Raw genomic sequence first — 23,331 nt, 5'->3', positions numbered from 1 at the left:
TCTAAGAAAATTTGAGGAAAATGAGTGAAATCTGTTAAAAGTTCTTTGGCAAATAATATGGCCTTGAATTTGATGTATTAGTTCCAATATTGTGGGGAAAATGGTTGTATTGGTTGCAAATACGCCACTTTAGACTTTCCGTTAGGGAATACTAGCAGTGATCCAAAATCATGAACATTAGTACATGTAGTTTTTTTCTTAATTCCTGGAAGGAGTGAAATTGAATATCCTGTTTTTATTACCGAATTTCATTATCATATTTAATAACATGCAATGTTGCAATTAAGCAGTTATTATTTATATTTGCATTATTCTGACATTTGAAGTGTTATACAATCTATTGTTTACTGGTTTACAATGTACACCATGAGAGCTGTGTGCTGTATTGTTGTTGCATTGGTTATGAGTTGCTATGGTCATAAGGCAGATTCAGGGTCGTGTACACCAAAACTTGGTATGTTATATTCATGATATTGTTAATAGAAATTTATTCAATGGATTTAAGACAATAAGTATCTAAATAATGTTTAAGTGAAGCAAAGGAATAAATTGATAAAGAAATAGTATGGATAAGAATTTGACAAACATGATTTTTTTTACATCTCCCTTAGTAATCCACACACAAACATAGGTTAACCAAATTTGTTGAATGCATTACTTTTGTATTATATATACTGTTTTTTTCTTATCCAAGTATTTATTTGTTGAACAGAAAACGCCCTTTTCGAAGACCTTCTTAGTATGATGTTAAAGATCAAAGGAATACAGAAAGGTAATAATATGGGATGCATCTAGTATATCGTGTTTTACAGAACTTTTATAGTAAATTAACTGTATAATAAAATTAACGGTACAAATTTTCTTGCACCAGATGCGCATTTCGACAGTACATGTCTCTTCAGTGATGCTCGTGGCCAAAACGTATGAAATCCAAAGCTCATATAAAAGATGAAGAGCTATAATCCAAAAGGTCCAAAAGTATAGCCAAATCCGTGAAAGGAATCAGAGCTTTGCATGAGGGAGATACATTCCTTAATCTATAATAATTTATAATATTTTGTAACAGCAAATTTTAATAACACAAATAATCCGTATTTTCATGCCAGTACCGAATTACTACCCTCGGGGACTAATAGCCCACCAGCAGAGGCATCGACGTTATTCATTGCATTATGAAGACTGCTTAATCTTATTTGTTTTTAATGTTTTTCCACATTCAAGAATTTGAAATCTTGACATATTCTCAATACATAGAAGTACTTTTTATACATGAGATTATATATGGAATGAAAAACCTCATATCACCATCAGATATCATTTAAAAAAGACTGTTTTGTAGACAAATAATTCAGTGGTTGTCGTTTGTTTGAGTGTTACATATTTGTTTTTCGTTCATTTTTTAAATAAATAAGGCCGTTAGTTTTCTCGTTTGAATGTTTACATTGTCGGGGGCTTTTATAGCTAACTATGCGGTATGAGCTTTGTTCATTGTTGAAGGCCGTACGGTGACCTATAATGTTAATTTATGTAACATTTTGGTCTCTTGTGCAGAGTTGTCTCATTTGCTTTCATACCACATCTTCGTTTTATAAGTATTAAGATTTTTTTAACTCCAATTTTATTTTTTAATATCTACACAGGTACACATCAACGTGACGACACATTTTCAGCCTTTGCAGCTTCTCTTACTGCGTCAAAAACCCTAGGAACTGGTGAAATTGTAAAGTTTGACAAAGTTTGGACGAACGTCAATAACGACTATAATCCAAGTACAGGGGTATACACAGCTCCAAAACCAGGGGTTTATCAGTTCATATGCACAGTAATGACGTCATATAATAAAACTCTTCGTCTCCTCCTATGGAAAAATAACATGAAGACAGTAGCTGTTTATCCTGGTGCTGCCAATTTTGGTTATAATACAGGAACAATAAATATGATATTAGAACTTAAGAAAGGCGACAAGGTCTACACCAAACAGGCAAACACAGAGAAATACATCTACAGTGAATCTGTTTACAACTACAGCATGTTTTCTGGGTATCTTATTCGATGAGTTTATATCGAAGTTAAAAATAAAGAAGTTAAATGAAGTTGATTGTTTTTTTTATGCCTCTCTTACGATAGTAGAGGGGAATTATGTTTTCTGGTAAGTGCGTACTTTCGTCAGTCCGTCCGTCCTTTCGTTCTTTTGTAAGTTCGTTCGTTCGTTCCTGTCCCGCTTCAGGTTTTTGGTCAAGGTAGTTTTAAATGAGGTTGAAGTCTATTTAACTTGAAACTTAGAAATGTTTAGTTTTATATATCTATGTGCAATTTATACATTATATGATAATATTAGTTGTAGTTTATATCTGAGCGGTCATTTTGGTCAAAATGTAGAACTGTTATTCCTGTCAAAATGTAGAACGTCACTTTCAATACTATTGGCTATTTCTTTGCGGTCAAAATAAGTTAATGTAGAGGAAGTCAGAGTACCCGTGAAAAACGGGGATGAAAAACAACCGACCATCAGTAGGAATTCTCGACAGTTATTTATTATGAGTGAACTTTGCCTGTTTAACAACCTCAAATTATCCATTCGAGGTCTAATTCTTGTGACAAGAACAGGTATAAACAAAAAGATGTAGTGATGTAGATGATTGCCAATGAGAAAACTCTCCACAAGAGACCATATTGACACAGAAACTAACAACTATAAATGTAAGTCACTGTGCGGCCTTCAACAATGAGCAAAACCCATCTATTTTATATTTTTAAGATCTCAACCCTCCATTTTTTAGCTCATTTGACCCAATAGGCCAAGTTTTCTTATCACTTGGCGTCCGCCGTCGTCGTCGTTAACTTTAACAAAAATATTCTCCTCTGAAACATCCGGGCCACATGTATCCACATTCATCATTTGGGTATGTCGTTTAAAAATGTGTCTGGCGACCTGGCCATCAACCAACTTAGGCTATGGGTAAAAATAGAACATAGGGGTAAAATGAAGATTTTAGCTTATATCTTTGAAACCAAAGCATTAAGAGCAAATCTGACATTGGATAAAATTGTTTAACAGGTTATGACCCATATGCCCAAAACTTTTCAAATGAGTTGGACAACCCGTTTTTAGGTTGCTGCCCCTGAATTGGTAATTTTAAGGACAATTTGACGTCTTTTGGTTGTCCTCTTGAATATTGTAATAGATAGAGATAAACTGTAAGCAGCAATAATGCTCAGCAGAGTAAGATCTACAAATAAGTCAACAAAATGGTCAATTGGACCCTTTAAAGAGTTATTGTCCTTTATATTCATTTTTTTTTCAAAATTTATGTTATCTTTTACAAAAATCTTCACCTCTGAAACTACGGAGACAGTTTAACCAAACTTTGTACACAATAATCAATAGGGTATCTAGTTTTAAAAAAATGTGTCCGATGATCCCAACCGCAACTAAGATGACCGATTTGGCTAAAAATAGTACACAGGGTAACACATGCATGTTTTGGCTCATATCTCTGAATCCAAAGCATTTAGAGCAAATCTAAACATGATATTATTGATCATTAGGTCAGGATCTATCTGCCCCCGAATTTGTTAGACCAGTCAAGGAAACTGTTGTTTGATTGCTACCCCTGAAAACAGTTAACAGGTTAAATTAATCTCAGATAACAGCAAACAACACTTTGAAAAGGGCCATATATTGAACAGATTAACACAAAAAAGTATTGCACCCCCCTCTATATATACAAACACATCACCATCACAAAATTGTCACTCTTTCCTTTTGATGGCAATGTTGATCTTCAGCTTTGTTGTGTGTTCACTCTTCACAAAATCTTTCATTTCTTACCATTCTGTTAAAATATGTGTCCCTCTATTTGGTCAAATTATTGTTATATTTTGCTAAATAGTGTTATCAAGGAGGTTGTAAACTCCTTGGTATAATAATATCAAAGATATGCTCAAATTGCATTTCCGAAATCCTTGAGAGTTGGAAATAATGTTTTTCTATTTATTTTACCATTACTAACATTAATAAACATCATTGTTTTTGAAGTAATGATTCTTAAGTTTAACATGTTTAAGTAATTTTGTAATTTGTATTTTAAAATGGAAAATAATGTACTAAAAAGAGCCTTTTTGTACCAATGCGTGACAGCTAGGAATGTACGGATTGTACGTGCCTATAAAGATCTATAAAAAGATTAGTATAAACATATTGTCTTTTGTATAATGATCTATAATCACATGTCTGTAATCATTAAACTTTTTAGTTACCACCAAGTTTGGGATGATATAACTCCACTTTCATTATAATATACCTGTGTACTATTGACCTTTAACCCATGAACTTGCTACTAATTTGATCATTTGACAGTAGTATAAACATGTGGATAAATACACACAAATAATCGATATAATACTAAATATAATACATATAATATGGCGGAACAAGGTGTAAATGCCGATTTAGCGAAAGAAAGATTGAATGCAACATTTGATGTGGAGAACTTAACAAATTTGATCTATGGTGGACCAGAAAAGGTCGAACGCAGAAGGAAAATCCGTAAGTATCAATAGTACCTTGATGTTAAGTTATCAGGTCAAAATGTAGGACGATCAAAGATATATTATGTATGCACATAGGTAATCAACTGTTAAACGGAATTTATACGTTAAACATGTTCAACAGGCCGTAATGGTATATAAAAAAATCCATATTACTTTATAAGTGACATATCTATTGCTATAACATGTATATCAAAACTTAAGATCAGACCCCCCCTTTTTTTTCTTCCCCCTTTTTAACCTCGTTATTTATTTCTAAAACACGCAAAGTAAATGCACACGTCTTTTTAATCATATTGATCATGGCAAATGCTTACATAATACATATATTGTGAATCGGCCTCTATATCATATATATATATAACTGTTTACTAGATAGTGTGTACAACATCGATCTTGACTCAGTACCTGTACAGTAAACATATCTGATCGTATTTTTGATAGATAATAAAGGTTTATAAAAGTTTGAATTGTCTAAATAGTAAGGGTTTGAGACGCAGGAATATATTACCTTAGTTAAATTGTATTTTTGTATTCGGATTTTGGTCATCAATGCTCTACAACTTCGTATTTTATACGTAACTGATGTGTCTAGTAGACCTGGGAACAGTATATCTAACGTTAATATATATGTTCCTGAAGAGACCAAAGTATGTGTCTTGCGTAAACAAAATAATAACCCTGGTATCTGCTTTGAAGGTATCTGTAATATTCTATTTTCACCCACCCCCTGCCGTTACGGAGGGGTCATTTAGTTTCTACCTAGTTGTCCTTGTCCGTCTGTATATAAGTACGTACGTCCGTCCATATGTTACAAAATTAGTTTCCGTTTTCTAACTTAAGTTTGCATTAACCAAATGTAATGAAACTTATTACCACAAAACACATATCAAGTTCGAATTTTGTAGGTGTCACTCTTACTGTTCTAGAAGTTTTGGCCCTTTGCAAATGGAAACGAATGCTTAATTTTAAGTTTCTGTTCTCTAACTTAAGTTTATCTTGACCAAATGTTATGAACTTTATACACAATGCGTATTACCACAAAAACACAGATCATGATTGAATTTAGGCGGAGTCCTTAAAACCGTTTTACAGTTATGCCCCTTTACAAATTGAAATAATGCTGGATTTTTCGTTTCCGTTCTCTTAACTTAAGTTTAACTCAACCAAATGATATGAAACGTATACACACTGCGCATCACCACAAACTTAAATCAAGTACACTTTTACAGTTCTTGAGTACTGTCCGTTTATATGCAAGCCGGGACCCTTATATGTGCCCCATGGACAGATTGCTCATTTATTTATAATAAAAATAAAGAAGAAATCTAATATTGACCATTCATATGGTAATAACATTATGAAAATAACATATAATTGTACAATATATTTTAACCTATTTTTGCAGATAAAGTTGCAAGTGAAGATCCATTTTACAAGAAACTAAAGCCCTGGTCCTACTGTAGTGTAGAAGAACAATATGAAAACGGTTTAGCCAAACATAATCACATAAAGGAGAGTATAGACAAATTAGAGCTCAATGGCTTTGAAGATCTGTATTATTATAAATCGTAAGTTTATAGTACTAATTCGTTAAAACCATATAAAGAACAATATGAAAACGGTTTAGCCAAGCATAATCACATAAAGGAGAGTATATACAAGTTAGAGCTCAATGGCTTTGAAGATCTGTATTATTATAAATTGTAAGTTAAACTAGTTTTATCCCAAATATCTATGATCTACGACTCCGGATGTAGTACACGTATTGGGCTTTGAACCAGTTACTGTAAATTATATATATCTAAGGTCAACGATGGGTGAGATGAGCAATTTGTTCGTATGTTGTTTTCGCGCGCAATTGTCGGAGTTTATGAGAAGGGTTTGACAAACGCTCACACACATATTTAACCTTGTCATATTAATATTATTGTTTGTCTATCTCAGTCTAGGAGCCTGTTTACTTATCATACAGAACTTGTCGTTGATTGCTGTCTGCCATGCAAAAAAAATAAATTGTGTACATTTTTTTAGTACACATCATTTCGCTGTGTCTAATCTAGGCGGTACCACGATTTCCCGAGAATTACGAGAACAATATAATATCCCGAAAACAAGTTTATGTATCCCGAGAACAAGATTTTTAATTGTGTTATAGGTGTTTTTATTGTGTTTTTACTACTTTTTACAATAATAAAGAATACTAATAAGAGATAATACTCGTTTTTATTCAATAAAAATGCAATTTTAGGTCAAAAATTCGATTTCTATGTCTTGTATGCAAAATCCTTGTTGAACACAATATGGCGGACATTCTTAAGGTAGACAACTTAAGAAAATCAAAGTATTACAAGATCTTAGAAGAACTGACAGAAAAGAAAAGTATCAAATGTACTGAAAGAATAGATTTTATTAAAAAAAAATGTTAGAAATTCATATAAAAACTGACAAAATATAACGTCCGCCATATTGTTTTAAGGAAAAAGGAATTTGCCTCATACAGAGACATATAATACATTATATTATATGTCTCTGCCTCATACAAATCTATTTTCTGAAGATTGCGTGTACTTTTATTAATTATGAACGCCATAAACCTTAATCATTGTATGCTGTTACACTTATTTAAGCAAAAAACACATATAACACCATAATATCTCGGGATATATAATCTTGTTTTCGGGATATTATGTTGTTCTCGTAGTTCTCGGGAAATCGTGGTACCCTAATCTAGGAGCCTCGGATACATTGTTTTTCGTTGATTGCTGCCGTGTTTGCGTGAATTTTTGTTTTTTTAATTACAAATCAGGCTTCTGCGTTTCTCTATTTTATGTAATCGAAATATCTTGTGTGCTAATTTATAAGCCTGATATTTTTTGACGACTTTATAAAACATTCATTTTATATGACAGGTGCGTGACACCACACGAACCCGGTCCACTAGACGTACATTATGGAATGTTTATACCAACTATAGAACAACAAGGAACGGCAGAACAAAAGGAAAAATGGTTGGCATCAGCATACTCCGAAGAAATGAAAGGGACATATGCTCAAACAGAAATGGGGCATGGTGGGTAAATTTATAATTAATTATTAAAAAATGCAACCCAAAACGTGTCAACACAAAATCAAGAGCTGATGTGTATAATCATGTACCGTGAAAAAAATGATTAGAGACAAGAATGTGTGTGTGAACTTTTTGACAGTTATAGATATGGCCACATCAACTTGTAACTTGTTACCCATATTCGTTTTAATGTAAAAAAATATAATTTATACGCCAAATTATGATTTTATCTCTGATTTCCACGGTTCATCTAACAGAGGAATTGCTGGTGTAATCGGGGCATGGTTTCATATAAATACATATTCTTGATTTCATTTATTTTTGATGGGGGGGGGGAGTGCAACTCTACAACCCATTTGATCTCCGTCTTTGTTCTAACAACAGTTTGTGAAAAGATCCACTATAAACGTTTACTAAAGCAGGATTTACAATTTGTTTTCATTGTACATTTCGTTCAATTTAACAACATTTATTCACCAGGAACGCCATATTAAACTTAGAAAAATAAATAGAAAAAAACAAGCCATTGTTGTTAATTGTATTTCTCAGCCGATGTAGTTTTGGTTAAAGATACTGGTGCTCTCATGCTTTCTGTGTGAAAGGATAGCATGATTTATCTTACCTCCTATACACGTCTTGTATTATAATTGGTTAAAAGCAACCGCATGGGGACCATGTAAATTTCATATTAGATTAGTAGGCGGGGCTTATTTTAATACATGTAAAGTAGTGGCGTTACATCCTTTGATAAAGACCATCATGCTTTAAATTAAAAAGATAGACAGCCACATTAATTGATGATGAACGATTGCAATATATATGTGACTGTTTTTGCTGAGTGTGAATTCGTATTGCTTTTAGACGTGGTACGGCACTTTCTCACCCCACATTAATTTGTTGGGTTTTGATGTTGTGTTTGTTGTTATCATCGAATTTTGTCAAATGTCTTAACGTTTGTAGTTGTAAATCGTATTTTTGTTTGTTGTATTATTGTGTTGTGTTGGGGATAACTGCTCATCCAGTTCATTTGATAGATTTAATTTTGGATCAACGAAATTTACACTATATATTTGGTTTGCAGTTTGATCAGAAGAAATACCCACAAAGCTAGATAATACAATTAATTATATAATTACTACTACTATTAAATGTTAATTAGTATTATAATTTTCACTTTTTCACAATATAGGTTAGATAAGTCATATTAATCTAATCTTGAATTTCATCCAAATTCTTTTTTAAATTTTGGAACACGTTTTAGAAATTTGAATTTGACGTCACTTTGGGCGTTGTATTGACTTTGGCCAACAGGGATGTGATATTGTAAATAATTCGTTTTTATTCTATAGCTAGTCACCACTTCAGTTTAATCTTTTATATATATCTATTTTATAGTCATTTTTTAAAATTGACTGTTTGCAAAACTATGTATTATTCTTGATAACAATGATGTTTTTGTACCAAGCGGATAACCCTGGCCTTACAACTTTTTGAAACTTTTGGTCTGCGGCGATCTTCAACTTTGTATTTGTTATGGCTTTCAAACTTTTAACATTTGAACATAGTTTTGTGTGGACGTAGCGCGCGTCTGGCGTATAAAAAATATTTTTAACCTGTTACCGTTTGATGGCTATTATTCGTTTGTTTTTCTGTCCTGTATTTCCCCCCATTTATCTGTTAATTCATTGTAACCCTGTCTGTGTAATGTATTATCATTTTAATGTTAAAATCAACACTGCCATTAAAACAGGAGGTTTGGCATGCCACAAAACCAGGTTCAACCCACTATTTTTTCATAAAATGCCCTGTACTATGGCAGGAAAATGGCCATTGTTACATTATAGTTCGTTTCTGTGTGCGTTACGTTTCAGTGTTGTGTCTCTTTTATATCGTAGTTCTCTTATATTTGATACGTTTCCCTCAGTTTTAGTTTGTAACCCGTATTTGTTTTTTTCTCTTTCGATTTATGAATTTTGAACAGCGGTATACTACTGTTGTCTTTATATATATATTTTCACTTTTTTTGGTCTTTTGGAAAATGTTGTTTGTGCTGTTTTAGACCCTTCTACAACGAAATTTGTTTTACATGCACACGTATAAAAATTGCGGTTTTTATCCAAAGCAATCATAGGTTTGAACGTAGTTTTCAATTTAGACTCGTTTATATTTTTTCGTTTGGGCTTGTATCATAATTTCCCTCCGGTTTATATGATCCGTTCATCCTATATTGACTCTTTAAACTCAAAAGTCAGGATCTAAAAATGAGGGTACTTTTTCTAAAAATGAGAGTACTTTTTATATGGCCTTCCAAATACCGTTTCGATCCCTAACATCACTGAAGAGACATTTATTGTCGAAATCCGGATCTGGTGTACTAAAAAATATTGACACCGTGGCATAACATCGTGGCCACAAGTTAAAATTTGTTTTCTGTTTAGTATTAAATTTATATTAAGATCCATTTTGTAACATCTTGTGATCAATTTTATTTGGCAATCGCCAATGGCAGTCAGCAGGGTTAAAGAACATCAGTTGTTCGACCTGTTAGTCAAATGCGTTTTGTTTAAATATACTTTTTCCCTTTTTTGGTCTTTTGGAAAATGTTGTTTGTGCTGTTTTAGACCCTTCTACAACGAAATTTGTTTTACATGCACACGTATAAAAATTGCGGTTTTTATCCAACGCAATCATAGGTTTGAACGTAGTTTTCAATTTAGACTCGTTTATATTTTTTCCTTTAGGCTTGTATCATATTTTCCCTCCGGTTTATATGATCCGTTCATCCTATATTGACTCTTTAAATTCAAGATTTGAACGTAGTTTTCAATTTAGACTCGTTTATATATATATATGTATAATTATCTATAAAGTATTGGTCTTGGTTATATGTAGTTGTTTACACCCTTGTTTTCTGGTCTGTTGTTGATAATCTATTTGACCATCATAACATGTTTCCATATTTTATAAATTATATTCACAGGTACATTTCTCCGAGGATTAGAAACAACAGCAACATATGACCCAAAGACAAAAGAGTTCATACTGAACAGTCCAACATTAACATCTATAAAATATTGGCCAGCAGCTTGTAAGTACAATGAAAAAACAATATTATTGAATAATAAAGGCAACAGTAGTTTTTATTGTAAAGTATACAAACTCAATAAAGATACAAGGCGTGGTAGTTCTAGTGCTACCTCGGGGTTATATTACCTTAGTTGTATTTGGCAAAACTTTTAGGAATTTTGGTTCTAAATGCTCTACAACTTTGTACTTTATTTGGCCTTTTTATCTATTTTGGATTCGAGCGTCATTGACGAGTCTTTTGTAGACTCGTCAGTAACGCTCGAATCCAAAATGCGCGTCTGGCGTAAATACAAAATTTAATTCTGGTATCTATGATGAGTTTATTTATGTCAGTTAGCCGTGCTTCTTGTCTACATAAGACTGATCAGTAGCACTCGAATACATAGTTTGAAAAGCCAAATCAAATACAAAGAGGAAGATATTTGATCAACTGCAAATTCCGAAAAGTTGTGACAAATACGTCTAGGATACCAGATTGTTAAAGGCTGCTATTGATTGAGCCCAATGTACAATATATTATTCAAAATTGCTGATATTTTACCAATATTATCATTAGATGAAGTATTTATATAAATATTTTACTTTAGTAGGAAAAACTACGAACCATTGTGTTGTAGTGGCTCAGTTGTATACTCGGGGAGCATGCCATGGTATTCATACTTTCATGCTACAGACTAGAAGTTTAGAAGACCATTCTGTTCTCCCAGGTAGGAGTATGAACCGATATTACATGGTGAAAATCCATTGCTAATTAGTTTAATATTGCATTTCTTGTAATTTTATTTTTGATTTTAAGGACATCAAATCCTCTAGAAATGTGTTATTTAATTGCTTCTCGTTGTAGCAACAGTCCTTTAATATAAGCTTGCAAAATTGGTCAATCGATATTAGAAACAACATAAATTGATATCAGAAATAACATACATGGTATCCTATTTTCTGCACCAGATGTGCATTAAAATAATGAGAGTTAGAATGATTATATTTTCAATTAGCATATTTTGACTGAATGTGAAGATGCTGCTTAAATCATGAATATATATAAATTGATATATATTTTTTGCAAATCTAAATAATTACACAATGTAAAATGATATGTCAACACTGTTTCACTTAAGTTCATTTTTTTTTATCAGGAATAGAAGTTGGTGTCATCGGTAACAAGTTTGGATTTGGAACAAATGACAATGGATATCTTAAAATAACGAACGTCAGGATCCCAAGAGATAACATGCTAATGAGATATTCAAAGGTAAAATGTACTTGTACAACCTTTGGCAGCGATAACATGTAGTCGAAAAACCTTCAAATTCTACAAACTAGGATGGTTTGGATGGTGTCTAGTGTTTTGAAGTAATGAAGTTAAATAAAATACGCGCATCGAACGCATGAAATTTATAACTCTTTTTTTTTTAAATGTTTACTCTATTCTTAATTTCTTGGGACTATTTTTCCCTATTCTTCGATTAATATAAATTTGAACAGTGGTATACTACTGTTGCCTTTATTTATCAAACTCACAAGTCCAAATAAACTGACAAGACCATAATTAATTCAAGCCAATAATATTAATAAGACTTTTTCTTAATTAAGATATAATAACAAACTTGACAAGAGAGTTGTTTTCTTCTGTTGACAGGTTTTAGAAGATGGTTCCTACATAAAACCTAGAAATAGTAAAGTATCATATGGTGTAATGGTATATATCAGATCTTTAATAGTGAAGCAAGCATTTAGTGCTTTAGCAGAGGCCTGCGTTATATCTATACGATACAGTGCCGTTCGTCGTCAGTCTGAAACAGTTCCAGGGTATTTTACAATTGGCTTTACTTTTTACCAGATTTGTGCTTTTTTAGGCCCGTTATAGCTGCTGTGTTGAAGACCGTATTTTGAACTATAACATGTATAATGATAAAATTGAGAATGGAAATGGGGAATGTGTCAAAAAGTAAAATCACAAAAATACTGAACTCAGAGGAAAATCTAATCGGATAGTCCATATCCACATGGCAATTTCAAATGACAACACGCATCAAATACGAATGGACAAGAATTGTCATATTCCTGACTTGGTACAGGCATTTTCAAATGTAAAAAATGGTGGATTAAACCTGGTTTATAGCGCTTAACCTCTCACTTTGATGACAGTCTGATCTAGTTCTGTTATATTTACAATAATGCGTGAAAGAAGCAGACACAATAAATAAAATAGTCAAATTATGGACACAGCAGTCATCATCGTGTAACAATTTTAAAAGAAATAGTTTAACAGAACTCAAAAAACATCTATCTTTCAAAGAGACAACAACCCGACCATAGAGCAGACAACTATAATGGTTTACTTTTACTTGGATGAAGAGTTGTCTCATTGACACTCATACCACATATTCTTACTTTTATTTAACAATAGACGTAATCAGAAACGTCAATACAAAACACGTATTGTTTGTAGTTTATGTATTATGCTGTGATTATACCATGTAGGTAAACATGTTTAAAATTGAGAAACAATGTTTATTTTCTAAACATATTCAAATATTCTCTTATGTATTTTAGAAAATTACTGGACGTGACTTAGAAATAGGAATATATTTCGTACAGTATGAGGTATTACCTTACCTCAACCTTAAAAATTCATAGTTGACCTGTACCAACAAAATCCACAAACATATTATCCGACGAATTATTATGATACTACAGAAATCGCAAATGACAATTCGCTATATAAGAGGGACGAAAGATACCAAAGTGACAGTCAAACTCATCAATAAAAAATAAACTGACAACGCCATTGCTAAAAATGAAAAAGACGAACAGACAAACAATAGTACACATGACACAACATAGAAAACTAAAGAATAAACATTACGAACTCTACCAAAAACTAGGTGTGATCTCAGGTGCTACGGAAGGGTATGTAGATCCTGCTCCACATGTTGCACCCGTCGTGTTGCTTATGTGATAACAAATCCGGTAAATAGTATAATTCGGTAGGTCACATTCATTAAAGGGATGGGAATTGTAATTACGACGTAACGAACATATCCGATATCATTTGTGAACCGGTCAACCAACTCGTGATGGCGTCCGTAAAATTACGCACGGATGATTCCAAATCACCACTTCGACTTCACTGTAAATGAGTACTTTGTTAGATAAAACAAGAATCAACTACAATGATATATACTTTTTTTTTTCGCTTTTAGTGGTATTGAACCTCAGATATTAGACTACCATGATATTTGTTTTGGTTTTATTTTGCTTTCAGTGGTATTGAACCTCAGATATAAGACTACCATGATATTTATTTTGGTTTTATTTCGCTTTCAGTGGTATTGAACCTCAGATATTAGACTACCAGACACAGCAGTATAGGTTGTTCCCTTTATTAGCCACAGCTTATGCTTTGTACTTTGCTGGGAATTATATGTCTACTGCATACTCAGAGGGTAGTCAGAAAATAGAAAAAGGACAACTGGAGGAATTGCCACAAGTAAATCAATTATATAGTTTCTAAACAATACGGGGGGGGGGGGGATAAAGTAACATTTAGTTATATATTATAATGATGAGGACCAACACGTTTAAAACATTGAGGATAATACACAAAACGAGGTAGACGATACGAAAGGACGTTCAATAAAAAAAAAAACAGACGAAAACCGTGACCAAAAACAAAGTAAAAAGAAAAAAGAAACATTTAACAAAAAAAAGCATTTAACAACTTACTTAAGTTTGAGCTTCACCATTAAAACTGCCTTAGAATGGAAGCCGCTCCTGCTCCACTAGTTGTACCAGTATCATTACAAAGGCTGCTTTTGGGTTGGTAAAGACGGTTCCAGCCGACATTATGAAAATACATTTATGTTATTGGATATATTTTTGCAAGACCCACTCCTGATGTTATCTTAGTGGGCCCACCTCTCCTTTTACAGAATCATGCATTACTATAAGTTTTATATTACACCTTATATTTTAGCTTCATGCCTTGTCAGCAGGATTAAAAGCATTCACCTCCTATGCTGCATCGGCCGGTGTAGAGGTATGCCGAATATGTTGTGGTGGTCACGGATACTCACATGCTAGTGGACTTCCGAAAATATATGTTAGCATAGTACCAGCATGTACATACGAAGGAGAAAACACAGTGATGATGTTACAAGTTGCACGGTTAGTCTCTGAAATATGTTGATATTAATCCACTACACAAAACATGTCAACATTGAACATACTCAGTGACTGAGAACCTTAAGAGTTAATACAGAGTTACCAGGTGTTCGATCATTTATTTATCCAAGACAAAATAATTAACAAAATGATAAATAAGTTTTACACGTAAAGCACCTTTAAATAGTTTTAGCAAAAAAATCGAGCATCACTGACGAATCTATGTAGACGAAAAGCTGGTTTGGAGAAAGTACAAAAGTTTAATCCTTGTATCTGTGATGAGTTTATTTTTATACAACAAACAAATTGTGAAATGAACATTTACTGTTTTAAAAAATGATATTCTCCTGTTAATTTTAAAAGGAAATAGTTTTGCAATACTTTGGACTTGTTTGTGTATAGATATTTTTGTTAATTTAATTATAGTACAATTTAATTATTGCATATATCAAGGCTTACCAATTAAAAATCTTATTTTTACATCTCATAGAGGAATTTGATTTCCTTTTTTGTAATAAAACAATCATCAGAGCCTTTTATGTTTAATAACGACATGACAAAACATCTTCTAAACACCTATACTGAGTAGAATTAGAAAATGACCAATTATCTTCATCGATATATTTATTATTGATTCTGTTCTGGCAAATATTGTTTCATTTCAGGTATTTAATGAAGTGTTACAAGGATAAACAGCAGGGATCAAGACTTCCTGGGTTTGTCAGTTATATTGCAGAGATACCAGAGAAGAGATCCTGGATGGATGAACATTTATCATTCAACTGTTTAGTCAAAGCTTATAAACACAGAGCGGCAAGGTAAGGATTCACACCCACTACAAAAAAAGTAAAAACACAAAAATACTGAACTCCGAGGAAAATTCAAAAAGGAAAAATCAAAAGGCAAAATCAAAAGTCCAAACACATCAAACGAATGGATAACAACTGACATATTCCTGACTTGGTACAGGCATTTTATAATGTAGAAAATGGTGGATTGAACCTGGTTTTAAAGCTAGCTAAACCTCTCACTTGTATGACAGTCGCATATAATTTCATTATATTGACAACGATGTGTGAACAAAAAAACAAAAACAATAATAGGTAAATATATCACAAATAGGGGTAAATAGTCTAATTCGGTAGGTCACATTCGTGAAAAGGGAACGGGATTGTAGTTACGACAAAAGAAACATATCCGAAAAGACACTTCACAGCTCATATTGACTGTGTCACTTCCACACGTCCGTTGTTGATGACTGGACTATAAAGATGTTCCACACACCATTACTTATTAAAAACTTATCGTTGATACAGTACTTTGTTTATATAACCTAGAAAGGATTAATAGATTGATGATTAGATTTATTTTCAATGGACATGTCATAACTGCTACCTTATTGTGCACTCAAAAAAAAAAAGAAAACAAAAAGAAAGACACTTAGCAATTAAAAATGAAAACAACACGTGTCCAAAGCGCTTTTCTGGATTAACCTTCATTAAGAACGCTCAATGCCGATTATTTGAGAGCCGATTATGTCAAAATACAGACGCATTTGAAGAGCTTTATGACCAACAACAAATTTTGAGACTATGCATGCTTCTGTAGTTTAATAGGAGTGTACTCTCAGAACTAATGTGGATAAATAAAAGCCATTACAAATCGATTGGTTTTGAATTAATTGTAACATGTCCAATTTCTCCTATGTTTTCTCAGGTTAATAGAAGCAGCAGCCAAACATATGCAATCTTTGATACAGTCTGGAAGCCCTGCACATGAAGCATGGAATAAGAGTTCAGTTCAGTTGTTATGGGCTGCTAATGTAGGTTTACCGTTTGGAAAAATTTACAAAATGGTTGACAGATAAGGGCAATCTAAAACCCATCATCGACGAAAAATCGACAAAACGTACTGTCAAATAAAATCAGGCAATTAGTAACTCACAAAAAAGGAAACTATTAACAAATATGTCTCATTGGCAATCATACCACATCTTCTTTTTTTATGATACAATTTAGCAACGCGAATTTCACCAGAAATGGTGTGTGTTCTCTGGTAACCGGATAGGTCATTTGTCAGGGAGAAAAAAATCACAACCGATACATTTAAATCTGCCTCATATCGTGTATTTCCTATTATGATTTCGATTATATGGGGTTGATACTGTCAGGGAAGATTTTAAACTGTAACCAAGAGTTCCAAGTGACTCTCGTAAAGATAACAAACACTATTACGAGTTTGTTGACTGTTATGAAACATCTGTTTCACGGATGATAACAGATATGTTCCAATTGTCCCAAATGACAAACAGACAAATGTTAATGAATGAAGGACCAAACACATAAAACTAAGAAAAATCACCGACTGGCCAATCAAAAATGGGCTAAACTTATGTACTCTAGACGTATAGATTATTGATGATAGTTGTAAACTAATGTGCATATCTCCTTAATACATTTAGATAAATTGAGGTAAAAACGTAAATTATGCAAATATCATGATTTCCACAGCAGGGCGAGAGCGGGTTTGTTAATGATGTTTATGGGGTATTCTGCTTTTATTATTTGATAATTATTTTAGGCTCATTGTCACTTGTTTTGCGTCCAAAATTTTGTGGAAAATATTGAAAGAAGTAGCGGCGATAGCAAAACAAACGAGGTTTTAAAAGCAGTTTGTCAGTTATATGGCGTTCATGGAATTTTAGAGAATTTGGGAGAATTTATACAAGTAAGTTTTACTTTAATAGTATTAACTAAAAATTTAATTAAAATACGCTACAGAATATACATAATTGATTTTAATTGATAAATATGTAAATCATTTAATTTCAATGTAAATAATGTCAACTTTATCAGATCAGACATTTTGATGAAATAGTCATGTTTTTCTAGCCTGCGACTTTCGTCGCAAAAAGCTCGACATAGGGATAGTGATCGGCGGCGGCGGTGGCGTCAGCAACCTTCTTTTTTAAAAAAAACTTTACATTTTAGAAGGTGGAAGACTTGGATGCTTCTTACTTTGTTACGAAGTTTCTGTCAATCATATGTCAAATGTCCTTGTCCTCATTTTCATGGTTCAGAGACTACTTGAAAAAAAAGTTAAGATTTTTGTAATGTTAAATTCTCTCTTATTATAAGTAATAGGATAACCATATTTGGTATGTGCGTAACTTGCAAGGTCTGCATGCCCTTCAGACAGTTATTACTTGACCAGGACCTGATTTCATGGATCAGTAAACAAGATTAAGAAATGATGGTGAAGTCCATATCCAGATATTAGAAGCAATAGGTCTGGTAAATTTGGTGTATGGAAGGACTGTAAGGTGTACATGTCAAACTGGCAGGTGTCATCTGACCTTGACCTCATATTCATGGTTCAGTGGTTTTCTAATACTATATGCAATATGTCAGTATATTTGATGTATGGATATATGTTATGATCTATATGTCAGTCGAGCAGGTTTTATTTGAACTTGACCTCAATTTCACGGTTCATTGTTCAGTGTTAAGTTTTTGTGTTTTTCTTTTTTTTTCTTAAACTTTAACGAATATGTAAACTATATTTGTTGTATGGAAGCATTGTTAGCTGTACATGTCTGCCTGACATGGATCATATGACCTTGACCATTTTCATGGTTCATTGGTCAATGTTTCGTTTTATTGGTGAATGTTAAGTTTGTGTGATAGTTGAAATAAAGCTTTATATTAAGGACTATCAGCATAATATCAATGATTAGTAAAGAAGGCGAGACATTTTAGCGTTTGCACTCGTGTAATGATAACAATTCGTACTTTTGCAAGTTTAAACATTTTGATACTTTACATTAACCAAGGAATATACTACTTATTGGTGTACTGAATACGTTAACTCTGTACAAGTTTGTCAATCATACATTGTTAGGAAATAAGGAAAAGAGAGGTGCACGTATGTAGAATAACTTGCAATGTTTATGAAATAGTAAATGATTGAAAAGTCTATTTGTTTTAAAGAAAATAAGTATTTATTAAGAACTGATATGAGTTTCATTGTTTGCCTTTCAATAGGATGGATTTTTGTCTGGACAACAAGTAGATTATTTACAAAAGGCAATGTTCAAACTGTTTGAAGTAATAAGACCAAATGCAGTGGCTCTTGTAGATGCCTTTGACATCCCAGACCAAGTACTACAGAGTTGTCTAGGACGATATGATGGCCAGGTTTACCAAGCTTTATATGACTATGCCAAGTTGGCCCCAATGAACCAAACAGAGGTACGCATAGATCTGATGTTTAAATTGTATATGATGATGAAATTTCAAAATCGTGGATAATCTATACAGCAGATTTGGAATGATAATTTCAATGAAAAATTCTAAATAATAAGGATGTTCTTGTTCCAGGCGGACTACCCTGGCCGTATTGGTCACAACCTTTTGGAATTTTGGTCCTCGGTAATCTTTAACTTTGTACTTGTTTTGGCTTTTAAACTTTTTTATCTGAGCTTCGCTGGCTAGTTTTGTTTGGACGAAACGCACGTCTGGCGTATTAAATTTTGAACCTAGTACTATTTGTTGGCAATTATTCATATATTTCTCTGTCCTATATTTTCTCCCATTTATTTGTATTGTAGTCCTGTCATATAATGTTGTCATTTTAATGTTATAATTAACATTGCCATTAAAGCAAGGGGTTTGGCATGCCACAAAACCAGGTTCAACCCACCATTTTATTTTTTTAAAATGCCCGGTACCAAGTCAGGAAAATAGCCATTGTTATATAGTATAGACCGTTTCTGGATGTGTTACATATAAACTCATCATAGATACCAGGACTTAAATTTGTATATACGCCAGACGCGCGTTTCGTCTACAAAAATCTCATCAGTGACACTCAAATCCAAAAAAGTTTAAAAGGCCAAAAAAGTATGAAGTTGAAGAGCTTTATTGTTGTGTTTCTGCTGTGTCGTAGTTCTCTTATATTTGATACGTTTCCCTCAGTTTTAGTTTGTAACCCGGATTAGTTTTTTCTCTATCTATTTTTGAATTTTGAACAGCGGTATACCACTGTTGCCTTTATTTAAACATATATGCTTAAATCATATAAGTATGAGGGATACTTCAGTACTATATCATATAATGTATGTGTTGCCGATACTATAGTACTATATTAGTAAGAAGGTTAAAACAAGCCTAGACTGATATCGCACTGTGAAAAGTAAAATCACAAAAATATTTATGACAAGTTATAGAACAAGTTAGCAATTTGTTCCAGTATACAGGTACTAGTAATAAATTGTTACCCTCTAGTTTACTATGTATTGCCACGCAGTACTCTCAGAAAGCTTGATTATTCCTTATTCTACGTTATTGAAGATGAACAAAATCCAGCAAGAAATTATAATACATAGGTATTGGTTTATTGATATTTTGAATAGGAGATTGACGTCTTGTATACATAATTCAAAGCCTGCTTACTTTGAAAAGATTTTACTTGAAGTATAATTTTTCATTTTTTTTCTAATTTCAGATTCACAGTACTTATTATACACACCTTAGACCACTGATTAATCCAACGACATCAAATTATTCAAAACTATGAATATACGTGGATGCTAACAATTTTTGTGTGTATCTTTTATCCGTTACTACACTGCTATTGTCATTTCGTAACTAAAAGTACATGAAATCAATATAAGTATTTAAACATAAGAGAAGATGTGAATTTATAGAACATTTTATTAAAAAGTTTGTTTTTAAACTGTTATAATTTTCGTCTCGCTTTTGTTTGATTCTTCGATGCAAACGATATTTTAGAACTGAAATGCTCACATTGCAGAACGTGGTTGATTTTCTTCTCGTGGAACGTTTTCATTATTTGTTTGATTGATTGGGTTTTAAGTTATCTTTAAGCAATACTAGCTATATCATGGCTTTGAGTTTTTGATTGGTTATAGGAGCCATAGTGTCTGGAAAGAGCCACCGATCTTTGATAGTCAAACTGATAATCTTAGTCAATTAAGATTCGCGTCGAACGTGAGGCCCTCTGTATCTTTTACTTTTCACAACATTAAGATAATTGCATTGAAAAGTTACGGAATCCATCAGACAAAATGTTGACAGTCATAATTGTTGTATACTTAACCACTTTATTATTTGTATGACAACTGGAATGACTATGTAATATTTTATTATTATAATTTTACCAGCTTAAAGTGAAAAATATATTGTCACTGATATAAAAACACATGATCTTTCATTAAAGGACACATAATTTCTTTATCATCTAAACTCTGGTGATGACATCGCTTTTCGAAGCATAGGCTTTTCAAAAAGAGTCCGTGATTGAGCAGTTGGGTTCGCTTGAACAGAGTTTCTCAAATGTACTCGCGAGGATTCGCTAGCTAACAGAATTATATTTTTCGGAATTGGACGGAAATGGCTGATTGTATAAGATGCCTCTAAAATAGAATGTAAACCCGTTGAAACTGAAAAGTCTGAAACTATCTTCCTACTGCTTCTACAGCATTTCCGGCAAATTAGATGTCGTAATCTTTTATGATAACTCTTGTTAAATATTGCTATTATTACTGGCGTCATAAAACAACATATCATTGACCAAATCGTCTTAACATTTACTAATTTGGTCGACAAACAGTCTTTAACGTGTACTTTGACCAGTAACCAAACTGCTTCCGGTATGCAGAAAATCAGATACGCAAAGGCAATGAAAAATAGAGATCTCATAGCGCGCAAAGTTTTAATTGGATTTTTAGGCTGGACATTAGATAGAACTATTGGTACGGTTGCTAATGCGAAAATACGATGCCGAAATCTAGCTTCTCTCACTATGATGCATAGGGCAAGAATAATCACAAGAGTAGGAATAAACGTTGACATGATCGTCAGAGTCAGCACGTGAATTGTCCATGACAACCCGGAAAACATGCATAAGGATTCTTGAGCGTCAAAATGATAGCTTATATGTCCCATAAACGGAATACACGCAATCAGACAACTAATTATCCATAAGTTAAGAATTACAATTCCGGTAGAGAAAGGCGTTATAATGCTGGAGTATTTAACAGGTTTATAAATAGCAATACATCTATCAATAGACAGCATCGTCAGAGATAATGTCGCCGATATTCTTCCTGACGTCATTAGATATGCTAACACGTGACACAATGATGAATCAGGTACCCAGTTCGCAAACAAATTTACTACAGCAATAAATGGCATTTTCAAACATCCATGGATAAAGTCACTAATAGCAAGTGATGTCACAAACGCATTTGTACATGTGTGAAGACGTTTTGTGGTTTTTATAACGACCACAAGCATTAAATTGCAAACTATTGTTAAAATGGCCAATACTATGGCAAATACTGCAATTGTGTAATTTGGTTTAGAACTCAAATGTTCACATTCTGTATTATTCATACCAACGAGAAGATAATACCCGCTGTGGAACTCGCTGTTGCTCTCACGAAATACTTTCATAAAAACTTCATCTGTTTTGGATAATTGTTTTAATCATTTTCTATCACTTCCTTTAATTACAGTTGAATTATTGTATCGTCCTCACAATGGTAAATCTAATCAACAAATGTATGGGCGTGCATTAGCATTTGATTAAATGATACATTGTGTTGTTCCATGCATTTCATATTTACTGCAGTTATAGGTCGACACACATCCTGTTATATCCTTCAGCTGAAATTACAATGATATTATTATATTATTGATTTTTGATAATGATACAATTTACAAAACAATATATCCAGAAACACAACCATTATTTCAAAAAATGTTCATTACTTTTGATTTCGACTTTGTGAGACACCTAATATAATTATGGGTTACACGATACTAGCTAATAAAGGGTATCTTTGAAAATAAATGATCTATTCATATATATATCTTTATTATGACTGTCCTTTTAAATTGTTGTGTTTAAATATGTTTGAGAGTGACAGTCGTTTTATAACAAGCAGCCAAAATAGATTGTAATGCCCGATTGATATGTATTAGTTTATCGGTTTGTGAGTCCGTTAGTTCTTCCGTCCGTTTGACACGCTTCAGGTTAAAGTTTTTTGTCAATGTAGATTGTGATGAAGTCAAAGTTCACTCAACTTGAAACTTAGTCCACATGTTCCCTTTGATATGATCTTTCTGATTTTAATGCCAAATTTAAAGTTTTTATCCCAATTTTACAGTACACCGAACATAGAACATTAAAGTGCGATTTGGGCATTCGTGTACTAAAATGTACTATGGACAATTCTGCCAGGTAATGGCCACAATCAACGGACTGATTATACTGCCATGGTTTGGTGCGCATATTCAACCACCCCTCCCTCCAAACTTTTGAAACTTAATTCAGCTTTGTCATCGAGGCTTTAAAGGCCTCGACTGACGGTGCTGATACGATCCCAGGAGGATGAGCGTTCCAATCCCGGATGGTTCTTTGGAATAATT

At 32.9% G+C, this 23,331-nt stretch overlaps 2 protein-coding genes across 2 annotated transcripts; both read left to right on the top strand.

The window, feature by feature from the left end:
• Positions 1-348: 348 nt before the first annotated feature.
• LOC134700144 (complement C1q subcomponent subunit B-like) lies at positions 349-2,070 on the top strand. Its single transcript, XM_063561509.1, has 3 exons — positions 349-454; positions 713-772; positions 1,641-2,070. The coding sequence occupies exons 1-3, from the start codon at positions 358-360 to the stop codon at positions 2,054-2,056; spliced, it is 573 nt and encodes a 190-aa protein (XP_063417579.1). The 5' UTR covers positions 349-357; the 3' UTR covers positions 2,057-2,070.
• Positions 2,071-4,399: 2,329 nt separating this feature from the next.
• On the top strand, positions 4,400-22,874 carry LOC134700096 (peroxisomal acyl-coenzyme A oxidase 1-like). The gene is made up of 14 exons (XM_063561465.1): positions 4,400-4,549; positions 5,960-6,122; positions 7,464-7,624; positions 10,602-10,709; positions 11,296-11,415; positions 11,845-11,960; positions 12,348-12,517; positions 14,039-14,201; positions 14,688-14,878; positions 15,541-15,693; positions 16,592-16,697; positions 17,456-17,602; positions 18,919-19,125; positions 20,381-22,874. The coding sequence occupies exons 1-14, from the start codon at positions 4,426-4,428 to the stop codon at positions 20,450-20,452; spliced, it is 2,001 nt and encodes a 666-aa protein (XP_063417535.1). The 5' UTR covers positions 4,400-4,425; the 3' UTR covers positions 20,453-22,874.
• The last annotated feature ends 457 nt before the right edge of the window (positions 22,875-23,331 follow it).

Source organism: Mytilus trossulus, unplaced genomic scaffold, assembly GCF_036588685.1.
Source record: "Mytilus trossulus isolate FHL-02 unplaced genomic scaffold, PNRI_Mtr1.1.1.hap1 h1tg000122l__unscaffolded, whole genome shotgun sequence".
Classification (NCBI taxonomy): Eukaryota; Metazoa; Mollusca; class Bivalvia; order Mytilida; family Mytilidae; genus Mytilus; species Mytilus trossulus.
Note: the sequence above shows the minus strand (reverse complement) of the source record. Positions and strands in the feature narration are given on the sequence as shown.